The following is a 13,693-nucleotide window of genomic DNA, read 5'->3' as shown; positions in this document are numbered from 1 at the left end:
GAGTGTTTTTCAAATCACAAACATCACTACGTATGAGTTCAAGAATTTTAGAACTCCTTTTTACTCACATATTTATCACAATAAACATGCTTGCAAACAGGAATTAAGCCTAAATTATCAATTTTCCTAATCGAACCAAAATGCACATGACCAAGTCCAGCATGTCATACTTAAGAGAGTCAAGCAAGTAAGCAGAAACAAAAGCATTTTTATTGATCACGGTTCTTCAACAATGTTAAATTGCTAGATTCAAATACAAGCTTAAAATCATGTGTGGTCAGTAGGAAGGTTGATACGGGGTAAGACATTTCCCGAATGTGAATTGAAATTTCACAGTCCATTTTCCTTCAACCTTCGCAGGATGAGAGTCTCCCATGTAGACTCGATCGTCTTCTTCCACGACATCGGCAGGGGTCGAGCCCCTGCCGCCTTCTGCCGTTGTGGCAGGTCGGCAGGGGCCGAGCCCTCCTGCCCTGTCTGCATTTCCAAAAGGTTTGGCAGGGGGACAAGCTCTTGCCACCTTCTGCTTTTCTGGCAAATCAGCAGGGGCCAATCCCTTGCCTCTGCCTCCTTTACGCATGCAGACCAGGTCAGGCTGTTTCTGGTTACCGACCCTTGCTTCGCTCCTTTGCTTGTTTCCTTTTTCTCCTTGAGTTGCAATCCGTTTACTAACTAATTACCTTTTCGCAGATTGCACAACGGAGCATTCTTGCACCTCATGGCCAGAGCCCGTCGTCACTTACGCTCGCAGGCATATGCAGAACCGCAACCCCCCAAGGTAAGAGCAAGTTGCGCGAAAGGAATATGAACAGATAAAATGCTAAAACAAATGCAAGATAATTAAAAATTGAAAAAGCAAAGTACAAATATATATATATATATATATATATATGTACGTATAAGTATATACGTATGTTTTTAACTCAAGGATGATGTTTCGCGATCCTTGTCCTATTTGTTTTTTCCGCATTTACTTTCTGTTGTCGTCGATGTAATAACCACAAATTTTATCAGTACATAGAAATTATATTTATAAACTTTGAAACTTTGGGAGAGGGTGATTGAGTCTAGGTTGAGGAAGGTTGTCATGATATCGGAGAATCAATTTGGTTTTATGCCTGGAAGATCAACTATGGAAGCTATACATCTTCTTAGACAACTTATTGAAAGATATAGAGAGATGAACAAAGATTTGCATATGGTTTTTATTGATTTAGAGAAGGCATACGATAGAGTACCTAGGGACGTTCTCTGGTGGACAATGATGAAGAAAGGTGTTTCTCTCAAGTACATTAGTATAATTAAAGATATGTATGAAGGAGTAGTAACCAATGTCCGCACTTGTGGAGGGGTGACAACCAATTTTCCGATAACGGTTGGGTTACATCAAGGATCTGCTTTAAGCCCTTTCCTATTTGCGATAGTGATGGATGAACTTACGAGATCAATTCAAGAAAATGTACCGTGGTGTATGTTGTTTGCTGATGATATTGTTTTGATTGATGAGTCTAGAGCTGGGGTTAATGCTAAGTTAGAATTATGGAGACAGACATTGGAAGCTAGAGGTTTTAAGTTGAGTAAGAGTAAGACTGAATATATGGAATGTCGGTTTAGTAAGCAACGAAGTAGTGATGGGAGTGTAGTGAAGCTTGGTGAGCAAGATATACCGGTGAATGATTATTTCAAATATTTGGGATCCATCATTCAAAAGTATGGAGAAATTGATGGAGATGTAAATCATAGGATAAAGGTTGGGTGGATGAAATGGAAAAGTGCTACTGGAGTGCTGTGCGATCGTAGAATGCCATTGCGGTTGAAGGGAAAGTTTTATAGGACGACTATTAGACCCGCTTTACTATATGGTACGGAATGTTGGGCTGCCAAGAGACATCATATTCAAAAAATGAGTGTAGCTGAGATGCGGATGCTTAGATGGATGTGTGGAAATACAATAAAAGATAAGATTCGGAACGAAGAGATACGTAAGAAGGTAGGTGTTGCACCCATTGAAAATAAGATGCGAGAGAATCGTTTACGGTGGTTTGGACATATTCGGCGAAGGCCTAATGATGCTCCAGTTAGAAGGTTGGAGAAATGGGAAAATATATTAGTTAAAAGAGGTCGGGGTAGGCCTAGGAAGACTTGGATGGAGATGATAGGAAAGGATATGAATGCTTTGAACCTCACCGAGGACATGGCGTTGGATAGAAATGATTGGAGGAAAAGGATTCATGTGGAAGACCCAAAATGAATTTCTTTTTGGTTCATATCGCTGACCCCAATTGTTTTGGGATGAAGGCGTAGTTGTTGTTGTTGTTGTTGTATAGAAATTATATTTATATATATATATATTATAATTAACGTGATTTGGGCCTAGGATCCGTTACCCGGATCCAAAAGAAAGATATATATATATATATGTGTATTAAAGTATTTATATAATAATAATACTAAATAAATAAATAACTAATATTTATTGTTATAAACTTGTCAAATCCACCGTTGGACCAAAGTGGATCCAACTCATGGATCCACTGTTATTCACGCGACCCGGATCCACGTTTTTAAACATCCGGATCCAAATCGCGATCGGATCCAGCGTTGTGGGTCGTGGTTCGGACCCGAACCCGGCCCACACCCTGCAAAATGAAAACAAATAAGGGTTAAAAGGAGGGCAACCCGATATGGGTTGCCCGATAAAAACATAAGGGGAAGGAGAAACCCCCTCCCCCGATAAATCGCCTATTAGGGTTCATTTAAACCCTAACACGCTGAGTGTGAGGGAGATGAGTTGGGGGGCGGGGGAACCGCAGCCGCCGGGGGGGGGCTTCCTTCCTTTTCGGGAGGCCACCCTCCTACAAATAGGGACCCCCGAACCCCTCTCTCTCTCTCTCTCTCTCTCTCTCTCTCTCTCTCTCTCTCTCTCTCTCTCTCTCTCTCTCTCTCTCTCATCTCGTCTCTCCCTCTCTCGGTCTTCATCCTCTGGTTTGCGTGCACGACAGCAGTGTACCGATGTCGGCGACTTCCTTCCCGCAACAATAGCTGCCCAAACGCCGGTCAAGGTAGGGTTTCTGTAAAAAATTTTACAGGTTAATCATGGGCTTGTGTGGGGAGTGGGTTGTCCAAAACCCAAATCGGTCGATTTGCAGGGGGGTTACTCTTCGAGCTCTGCAAATTGGGTGTGATGTCGGCTATTATACAGCCCCGCAATCACACAGGTACAAATACCTCGAAGGGGATTTCGATTTCGGATACGGTGAAAAATGCAAATACGCGATGGGTTGTTCGTGTAATAAAATGAGGGGTTTTGGATGTCTATTGTAAAGGTATGATCGAAGGGGGGGGGGGAAGGTAGTTCTTTAAGTTGACATGGTCTCGATGGATTTCACATACGATCGAACCTGTTTTATGGGTATAAGCAGGGTCGGCATGTGGAAAACAGACTTTTATACACTTTAGAGAAGTCATGATCTGATCCTGCCCTCAATTTTCTTGAAATTCATGGGTTATACCTGTGTATGTCTCTTTGGATTTCACGATTCAGTTTTGTTCTACTTTATTTGAAATTTTATTATTTAAGTTTGCATACACATTCCTTTGAAATTTCGTATATATATATATATATATATATACATTCCTGTAAATTTTATGATTTAGACTTGTGTATAACTGTAAAACCCACGTTTTTCAAAAAAAAAAAAAATTTATCGGACCCGGGCCGGGCCGGGTTGGGTCCGGACCCGACCCGGGCCCACCTGCGATAGGGTTTCATAACCCGACGCAGGAGAGGTTTTGTTTAAAACAAAACCCCCCTGTGCGCCGCATCCCCCCCACCGCGCCTTCGGCCCGATTGGGAAACCCATCGGGGTTTCCCCTTTTGTCGCCCCTCCCCGAGCTCTTTAAGAGCATTGCGGGAGGGGAGGAACGATGCCCCGCCCCCCTTCTCGTTCCCTGCAGGCGACAACCTCGCCGGCAACCCCGACCGACGCCTCCTCCTTCCCTGCGCACGCCGCCGACCGCCAGCCACCTCGCCTCCTGTCCTTCCAGGTATGCAGTCGCCACCTTCTCCTCCTCCCCCTCCCATCTCTCTCTGTCACCTCGCCAGGACGCCGGCAGGCGGCGCACGGCCTCTGCCGCGCCCTCCCACCTCCCTCTTTGCCCATTGGAAACCCGACAGGGGGCCTACAGGGCCCCTTTCGTCCCCTTCTCTCTTGTGGGGGTTCGCCGGAGTGCCGACAGGGGGGCCAATGGCCCCTGCGGCACCTCCTCACCCCTGTGGGTGATAGGGAAACCGACGGGAGGTCGGTTGCCCCCTGTCACCCCCGTCCCAAGCCCTCTCTCTGGCAGGGGTTAGCCCCCTGCCTCCTCTCAATCTCCGGTGAGCAGGGGCAATGCCCCTGCCGTTTCCTGTTTTTCCGGCTAGCAGGGGCGATGCCCCTGTCGCCCTTTGTTTTGCTGGGCTGGCAGGGGCTCGCCCCTGCCGCCTCTTGGCTTCTGGGAGGGCAGGGGATATCCCCCCTGCTGCCTCTTGTTTCTCGACACGCAGGGGGCTTGTCACCCCTGCGGCTCCGTGGTTTTGTCAGGCAGGGGTCGAGGCCCCTGCCATTTGTTGGTTCTGCAGGCAGGGGCCGAGGCCCTTGCTGTCCCTTGATTCGTCAGGCAGGGGCTGGGGCCCCTGCCATTCCCTATTTTTGTCAGGCAGGGGCCAAGGCCCCTGCCATATCATGTTCTTCAGGCAAGGGGGCCGAGGCCCCTGCCGTTCTCTATTCTGCGGGGTAGGGGTCGATACCCCTGCCCTTCATTATTCTGTCTGGCAGGGGCCGAAACCCCTGCCATTCTGAGCTGGCACGCAGAGACCAGTGTCCCTGCCACTTGTTACCGTCGTGAGGCAGGGGCCGAGGCCCCTGTCAGCTGTTTTGTCAGGTAGAGGCCGATGCCCCTGCCATGCGTGACCTTGTTTGGCAGGGGCAGAGGCCCCTGCCCTTCGCTTCCTCGTCAGGCAGGGGCCGAAGCCCCTGCTATTTTATTGTTCTGTCGGAAGGAGCCGAGGGCCCCTACCGCCTTGCTGTTTTCGGCAATGGCTCGTCCCTGTCGCCTAAACCTACCCATGTCCTCATCGCACCATTAATTAGATTAGCTTAATTAAATGTTTCGCACTCTTGCAGATTTACGCAACAGGTCTCGATCGTGCTCTGCGGCTCAACCCTCATATTATCCTCACGCGTAGGCGTATGCAGTTGCACGACATCCCAAGGTAGGGTAAAGTCGCACAAGGGGCAATAAGATCTAATTAAGGTGAAATAATTAAAATGTCTATGCTAGTTGTACTTAGATTTATACTGCTTTTGCGTGACTTATTATTCTTGTCTCCATGTTTATGAGTCGATGTACGGTTTTACTCTTCGAGTAGTAATTTGTGTATTTGCTTACGTGTTGAAAGTGGTTTCGCACTTTTTGCAATACTTATGCCCTAAGTTGCTTGCATGTATACTCGCCTGTACCTTTCTATGGGTGGATGTACAATTTCATTATTCGATTATTATTTTGCGTAGTGTTTATGAATTTGAGGTGTGGTTTCGTATTTCTTGAAATACATATGCCCTTGTTTGCTTGCATCCATTTTTGCCTGCACGTTTCCTTTGAGTGAGGTACGACCTTGTGTCTCGTGTATTACTTATGACCTTATGTGTTTGCCTGTCTAAGTGGTCAATGTATGGTGTTGGTACCTCATGTATTACTTATGTGCTTTTCCCTCGATGTGCGGCATCGCAAGTCGAGAGTTGTTTGTTGACATGTTATAACCTGCATATGCTCACACTCATGGTAAATATGTACTTACATAACTGTAGTCTTGTGCATATCCTGTTATCACCTGTTTTCAAAACACCAGAAGTTGCACTTGAGCACTATAGTTCTTTTAAAGAGGATTTCCTTCTGCAAACCCAGGGCTCTTCAAAATGCACAACTTTTGCAAAGTATGATTAAGTCTTGCAGGATTGCGAAGTCACATTTGGCCCCTCCCAAGTCCACACACTTGGGAGAAATGTTTTATAACCTTGACTCAAGTTGCGGCTCATTTTGAATAACCCCGATCAGGGGCATGAGCATATGAATGAGTGGGGTTCTGTTGAAGGACCCATTCTTTATGTATCAAACTAGTGTAACATGTCGATACTAAGATAAATTTTGGATGTAAGATTGATAGTGTTGTGTCTTGTGTGAATGACTTAATGTGGCATTATGACTTTTAAGGATGAATCGTGCCAAATGAGCACTCCTATATTCTTTGAGTTGTTATGAAGTTGTGTGTTGGGTATTCCTTTTGAGAAGCCCACAGACCTCTCTGGTTCAGTATAGCGTACTTTTAGACATGCACAACATGTTAAGTACTTTGTTGATCGGACGAGAGATCCGAGATGACCTTGCATCATGAAATATGAAAAATGTTGTTGAAGTGAATTCAAGATTTATCTTGCCAGGCTGTGTTGTATTAATTCTTTTGCAGATAACATCTGTTGGGGTTTCTTTTGTGGAACCATATCCCTTTCATCGTAGTCGTACTTATGACATGTACGACCGTACTTTTTGACAAGTACGTCTTCTTACGTTGCGATGATTGGATGAGTAGGTTGTGGCAACCTCGATGAGCGCAAATAACAAAATGTTGTGATCACCTAAATAAGTGATGTTTTCGCCTTCACCGGCAAGATACTCGAGTGGGTCGAAAGACCAGAGTATGTAGAATGAGTCTTCAGTTAACTACCCCTGATGTACTCATTCGAATCGCTGACTCCTGTCAGGAGAGAGGACATGAAGGTACAAAACTTCGATGGACAGGCCATTAATGGCAGTTATGAGCAAAAGACTCGGCTTCCCCAGTCATCGGAGTTAGGGGAATGAGACTACCATAATTATCCTAGGTGGTAGCTCTCCATGTTTGGGATGCATCCATTGTTTATGCTGCTTTGGGGATTTCTCTCTTAGTCTCCGACCGTCCCCTTAGGTGCGGACTCAGTCAGCTATCCGGGTTATCATAAAATGCATAGCATAATAAACCCCCGGATCAGTCTAGGCTGTTTGTAGAGTCGTGCCTTGTGCGTACCCGCTTGGCCAGTTAATATCGAAACATAATTTAAATCCGATCACACAATGTGTTCAGTTATGCACGTATGAAAGTTATAGGGTACAACAGGTTCAATACTTATGGAATTGTGTGTGTGGTTGATGAAGCATTGTATTTTGCTAGTTAACTTTCTTGTGCAGTGCTTTGCTTGTAATAGTTAGCCTACTTGTGCCAGTAGAATGCTTGTAAAAATTTTAACATTGTGTTCATGATAGTCGCTCTGTGAATTTGTTGAAATTAAATTGTTATATAATTGCTTGTCTACTTGACATATTAAATTATTCTGCTTAATTATGTTCAATATTGTCCTGTCTGTGCACCTACCAGTTTTTAGTGAAACTGACCCATTTTATGGGCAGGTTTTGGATAGGTAATACAGTCTGCGATGGCACGATGGCGTGATGAGGTCAAGATAGAGCTTTTTCCCTGACGTTTCGCTCCTGAGGACATGTTGGTAAATTTGGTATAAAGTGTGTTTCAAAATTTCTCTTTTATTAAACCGTGAGTTAATAAAACTGTTTTAGTAAGCTTCTTCTTGGTTTCAACAAACGAATTCTCAATTATTGAAACTCTGTTTCTAAACCATTTGACTTCAATGGTTGTGCGGGATTTGACAAAAAGGAAAGTTTACGCTGTAATGTGCTCAAGATCCATTGACTTGTGGTTTTAAAAATATCATTTTCCGCTGAAGTATTATTTAAACTCTGATTATTGTATGATTTCAAAGCTTTCTAAACTTTTCTAAAAAGTTACAAGTCCTGGATTTTTGGGGCGTTACAATAACCTTTGGAATTCCATGATTTGGCCTGGGGTATATTCTCTTAAATTTCAGGATTTGATTCTGTACATATTCTTTTGCAATTCCTATGAGAAATCGAGGTCTGAACCAGAACAATGTCCTGTATATCGTTCTTGGAGTTCAGATGAACTGTTGAGACTGGAACAAGATTAAGTCTTGTGCCTCTTCTTAGGCAATTGATGACTGTAGCATGCCAGTTTTGAGTTACTAACCGAACTGGAAGAAAAGATCTCACACTCTATCTTGCTATGTGACAATCAAAGTGCTCTCAACATGTCATTCAATCCAGTACATCACAGTCGTGCTAAGCATATTGAGATCGACCAACACTTTGTAAGACAAAAAGTTGAAGAAAAAGAGATCGAGCCTGAGTTTGTCAATACTGAAAGACAAGTTGCAGACATATTTACAAAGGGCTTGACAAAGGATCATTTTTGGATGCTTAAAGGCAAGTTGTTCATGGTCCAAAACCATGATCAACTTGAGGGGGGGGGGGGGGTGAAAAAGTGTATTCTGGTAGGACCCGACCCGGGTCCATTGTATGTACAGTCTAAATACTAGGACCCGGGCCATGTACAGGTTTAAGGAGGTTCATGTATAGATAAACTTATCTCTTTCGGGTATGGACATTGCACCAGACCCGGATCCATTGTTCTTTTAAATGTATTAATACAAAGTTTAGGTCACGATTTCATTAGTTGAAATCGTGACAGCCGCAGCCCACTTTTCTTCTTCTTCTGTTCTCTCTCTCTCTCTTTTCTCAATACAGGTACCAGGGGATTCTAACAGTTTTGACTCCACCAACGTTACGATAAGACAATCTTATACAATCCATATTTGCTTTGGCTAGAAGAATAGAAATGACCTTGAACACCTAGACAAATTTCAAAAACTTGAAGGTTGGTAAAAGAATCTGCAACGTGGACTTGATACAACCCTTGAGATGGTATTCAAGGAGGTCCTACTGATGAAATTATATAAGAACATCGAAGGCACAGTTCTCTTTGAAGATATGCTAATGGACATTCTGTAACAAATGTTCTGATAATGCTCCATACAAGGCAGTATTGTGAAGTAAGCTTGAAAGCAAAGTTCTTCATATGGTTCGTTATCAAAGAGGAACATTTTGTTCATACTTATCTTCAAAGAAGGAATTATGCACTAGCAAGACGAATAATGTGTTATTGAGCCAGAAACAACTTTATGCATCACAATTTCTAATAGCAGACTCATGGCAGGAAGGTATAATGAACAGAAAAGTGAATGAGCCCCCAAGGATCTCAGTAACGAGTTCATGGATCAGATGAAGCAGCAAAATAGTTAAAGGTTAGGAGATGGTTGATGAGGGTCACTCGGTGGCCCTTGGAAAGAAAGAAACTCTACTTCAACAAACCAACTTTATTCATTGACAACATTCTTATGAATATCTTATTTGAAACATTTGTGTGGACCTCTTCACCTTGACAAAATAAAGTCTCTGTAGTGGAACCAATCCACTTAGATAGCTGTTCTTTCATTTCTTTGAAACTTTGATGCAACTCTGCTCCCTGTGTTGATAACTGTTAGTCACTTGATACACGTCACCGTTCCTGATAAATTATTTCTATTTGAGTAATGCTCCTCTGCCTTTGTTTTGGTAACTACTAGCCATTTGATGCATATCTCTTTTCTTGTTTGCAGTGAAGAAAAACAAGGAAAAGATCTTCATATCTTTCTGCAGATAATCTACCAGTAAAATTTCATTCCACCTGATGATTATAATAAATTCTTTGCTGATCACCTCAACATTTCTCTGTAGGTAAAGTTATTGTTGAACCTCCCTTCAATTAATCAATGCTGATTACTAATACATTCATGTTGGCCTTTTCACATCATGAAAAAGGTGAGTGGGAGTAAATTTTGTTATCTTTGGAGTTGCTTATCAACCAACAGACCAACCCTAACAGGTTCGCGACTACCATTTTATTCTCTGGTGGATCTTTATATGGCATTTGGCTTTGTTAATTCACATCAAATATTTTGTGCTAGTAGTGTCAGATTTGCTTGTGTTTATTTCTTTGCTTTGTTGTGTCCAGAGTTACATATTCAGAGTCATATACGTGTACCAATATTAGGAGGTTGATCAACTAGATAACTTGTTCAAAGAACTTGTCACACTTTCTTTGTACTAGAGGCTAACAGTTCCCTAATGTATACCATCTCAAACAAGCTTATCATAAACTTGTCTTCAGTTAACTCCCTAGTACAACTCCTAAAATGAACTATAAGCATCCAACTAAATGCATGAAGCCACAGTTGTCGCACTGTAGATAGGAAGCCAACTGAGAGGGGGATGGAATTCTTGTTAAGAGTAAGAAACCAATATTGGGTATCTTCCAGGAAAAGTGAAGGGTGCCGTTGTGCCTTGGGTTTCAGAAAGTAGGGTAAAATAGATTTAATAAATCACCAGGTTTCAGTATCCTGTAATTTTAGCACATTTTTTTTCATACTTTTGTATTCTATATAAACTAATTTTCTACTTCTAAATATACCAACATATTTTTCAGAAAAAAAAAATAGTTTATTAAAAGATCTTCCTTTGCTGAGAAAATCCTGATATAAGATCTGTGACAATCCACGAAACCAAAAGAAAAAGACAATAAAAACTATTTTTTCTCCAAAGACAATAATAACATAATAAGTATTCTGGAGGAACTATCAACTATAATGAAATCAACAACTACAAATTCACAAGTCTGTTATCTCCATAAATTAAGAAACATATTTTCCTTGGTCCAGAGCATTATCATGTTAGTGCATGGACTCAACGTGAATTACATGAAGATCACACACTGTGTGCTGAATTGAAGGTGACAAGACTAGGATTGCATCAAGCCCAAGACAAATCAGGAATGCCAGGCAGTTCAATTCAGCTTAGGTAAATTAAATACATGTCTGGTAACTTAACAGCTAAATTAGGAGACATGTAAGCTATAAACAGACCATATATCCTTCCAAAAAAATTATCAAAGAGTTTAAATAGTGAAACCATATTACAATATAAATATCCATACAAAATATATGATCTCCACTTGGCTACAAAGCCTTGCCTTGACTCAATTCTTAATTAGTAACAAAGGATAGCACTTCAACAGATAGATGGGTTCAATAGTCATTTGCAAGCTACATGGGTTTATCCCTCATTTACTAATTTTGCAAATGGCGCATTCTGTATAAATAAGACTAAATTCCATAAAGTCAAACACAGTACATGAATGCATCTACATCCATAGCATCTCCAAGGATAGATGCCCATCATCACATCTAGGGAACAGACAAGTCTATTTTAAGAAAAGTGCAGGTTATACCTGGGAGCCTGAACCAATGCATGGGTCACTCCCACGTAAACCATCTACAAGCTCATTGTATAACTGTTCCTTAGGAGTTGGTGCTGGAACGCCATAATATGAGAACTCCACAACATCCACATCACACCACACACCTCCTGGTCCCTATTCATGTTGAATTTGTTAGTAATGGAACTTCTAAAGGGAAAAAAATGAATGGAAGCAAGCAGATATCACATATATTTTATTGATGCCATGAATCAAGCTGAGTAAGAAATAAGAGCTATAAGAGGTCCATGTATTCGGTAATATATTATCTGCCCAAAACCAATTACTCACCTCGAGAGCAGAAGGAAGGCGTTGAATGTGGCTAAGCCATTGCTTGTGCACTTTCCGTGCAACAAAGACAAGGATAGCAGGTATGTCTGTTAGCACACCCTGCCTGATTCGGAATCCAACAGCAGTGCCAAGACTATAACGACGCAAGATTTTGCTGTGGAATGCCCTTATGGTCAACAGCTCCAGCAACGTCGTGGCTTGCTGGCCATTGGGTAATCGATCCAGAGTCTCTGGCAGCACCCCTTTTTGAAGGTTCCCAAAATAATTTGCTCTGTCTTCAGCAGCATCATTCAATCTAGAAGAAGTTGGCCATAGGAAGTATGCAGCATTGCCCTCGGAATGCTGACCACCTGAAGCAACTGCCTGGGGAGGTGGTGGGCTAGTTGAATGAAGACATTGATTGCTGCAGAAAGTTCTTTCAAGATCAAGAGATGATTCGTCTGATTGTGTGGACCCAGAGTTTCTTCTTCCTAGCTCCAAAGAACTACCATTGTCCATTTCTTCACCATGCCTATACAAAACTATTTCCAGAATCTCTTAGAATATCTACACCAGAATGACACCGACTAAACCTTAAAAATTGAAGAAAATATCCCAGGAATCTTTATCAGTAACTAGAAGAAAGAAACGAGGAAAAAAGGAGGAAAAAAAAAAAGAAAAAACAAGTCAGCAGCAGGTCTACTCAACTCGAAGAACAGAGCAAGTGACAGACTTTCGTCTTAAAACTTCTAGTTTACAGTCAATGATTTCGTAAAAAAGTGTAACAAACCAAACAGAAACCAAAAACTTCCTTATGAATGGCCAGGAAAAAGAAAGAAGAAAATACAAAACCAAGTTGGTATTTCATCAACTAATGCTATACAAGGAAGGGACGTCGCTTCCATCATCCAAATAAATGCTCAAAAGGGTGGCATGTGCCTGAGAATTGGGAGTTCCTATTATAATGCAAGACCAAATAAGGGGATTCACTGCAAATACTAGCTTGGTTCATTATTGCGGAGACATGGCCTACTTCACATCCACCACGCAATGCATGCAGACATTGATAGATGGAGGAATCATGGTATAGTAACACATGTTTACACACACTCAATTGGAGAACAAAAATATAGCCGACAAGAACCATCGACAGAGGTGTATTTATACATATTTACACGTACCCAATTGAAAAACGATAACAAAACCCAAAAAACTTATAGAGAATCATGGTACGGTTACACATTTTCGCACACACCCGATTGGAACATAAAAACAAAACCCAGGAAATCTGCCTTGAAAAGCCAAGGGAAAATCAAAATAGTCAAAGTTTCATCGCAGGTTCTATAACAAAGAAAAGAAGAAAGAAAGAAAAAGTGCCGAATATCACCCTCAATATGCGACACCATAGTATTAAAAACAGAAAACCCACTAAGAAAGATGCAAAGAAAGATACCACCTTCCCATAAATCAAGAAGCACCATGAATCCATACGAGGAAAAGCTAGAAGATGGCAGCACTAGAACAGTGGTAGCAAAGATGAGCCACTGTACCCACTTAAACCGTCAGCGTCTATTGCATTATTATTTACAAAATGGAGAGAGAGAGAGAGAGCTCACTGATCCATGATGAAGCCCTCTTGTTGGTGGTGATGATAATGGGTGTTATTCAATCTGAGCTTGTTTTGAAGAGGAGGAAGAGGGGGAGTGGCTTGGTGGTGGCCTTCCTGAGCTTCTCCGAGCTGACCCATTTGGCAGAAAGGAACAGGAATCTCGCCAACAAGCAGCAAATGCTAGCTAGCCTTCAGCAGTCACCCTCGGCTTGAATTGACAGCAGTCACTTCACGCTGCCTAACATTCCCATAGTTACCACGGGGTTGAAGCTCCAAAAGGCCGTAAAATATCATCGTCGGCTCCTCTGTTTCAGGTTTTGGGCATCACCAATAATGTTGGTGTCCCAAAGACTAACAATAGTACCGCCCTATTGGATAAAGGGGCATGAGACCATTGTAGCAATTTAGCCAATACGGGACCAGGGTAGCAATTTCTTTCGCCAATACTTTTTTACACGACCTGAAATGGATGCTAATGACGAATGTGGATTGTGAGGTCATGGTTTTAAGAGACACTC

General features: G+C 42.2%; 1 protein-coding gene across 3 annotated transcripts in view; it reads right to left on the bottom strand.

The window, feature by feature from the left end:
* LOC149834516 (protein NARROW LEAF 1-like) overlaps positions 1-13,318 on the bottom strand; it is a 105,978-nt gene extending 92,660 nt beyond the window's left edge. Inside the window, exons 1-3 of one of the 3 annotated variants that reach the window (XM_090011455.1) lie at positions 13,183-13,318; positions 11,588-12,098; positions 11,270-11,413 (exon numbers count right to left, since the gene is read on the bottom strand). In XM_090011455.1, coding sequence (XP_089867581.1) covers positions 11,270-11,413; positions 11,588-12,098; positions 13,183-13,313 — 786 coding nt within the window. In that variant the 5' untranslated portion in view covers positions 13,314-13,318. Of the gene's footprint in view, positions 1-11,269; positions 11,414-11,587; positions 12,109-13,022; positions 13,057-13,182 lie in introns of those variants that run through there. The other 2 variants (XM_090011457.1, XM_090011456.1) reach the window with 2 other exon arrangements.
* Positions 13,319-13,693: the final 375 nt, after the last annotated feature.

This window comes from Nuphar pumila, chromosome 6 (genome assembly GCF_984573655.1).
Source record: "Nuphar pumila chromosome 6, dmNupPumi1.hap1.1, whole genome shotgun sequence".
NCBI classification, from domain to species: Eukaryota; Viridiplantae; Streptophyta; class Magnoliopsida; order Nymphaeales; family Nymphaeaceae; genus Nuphar; species Nuphar pumila.
The sequence above is the reverse complement of the archived record's forward strand: the minus strand, read 5'-3'. Positions and strand labels throughout refer to the sequence as shown.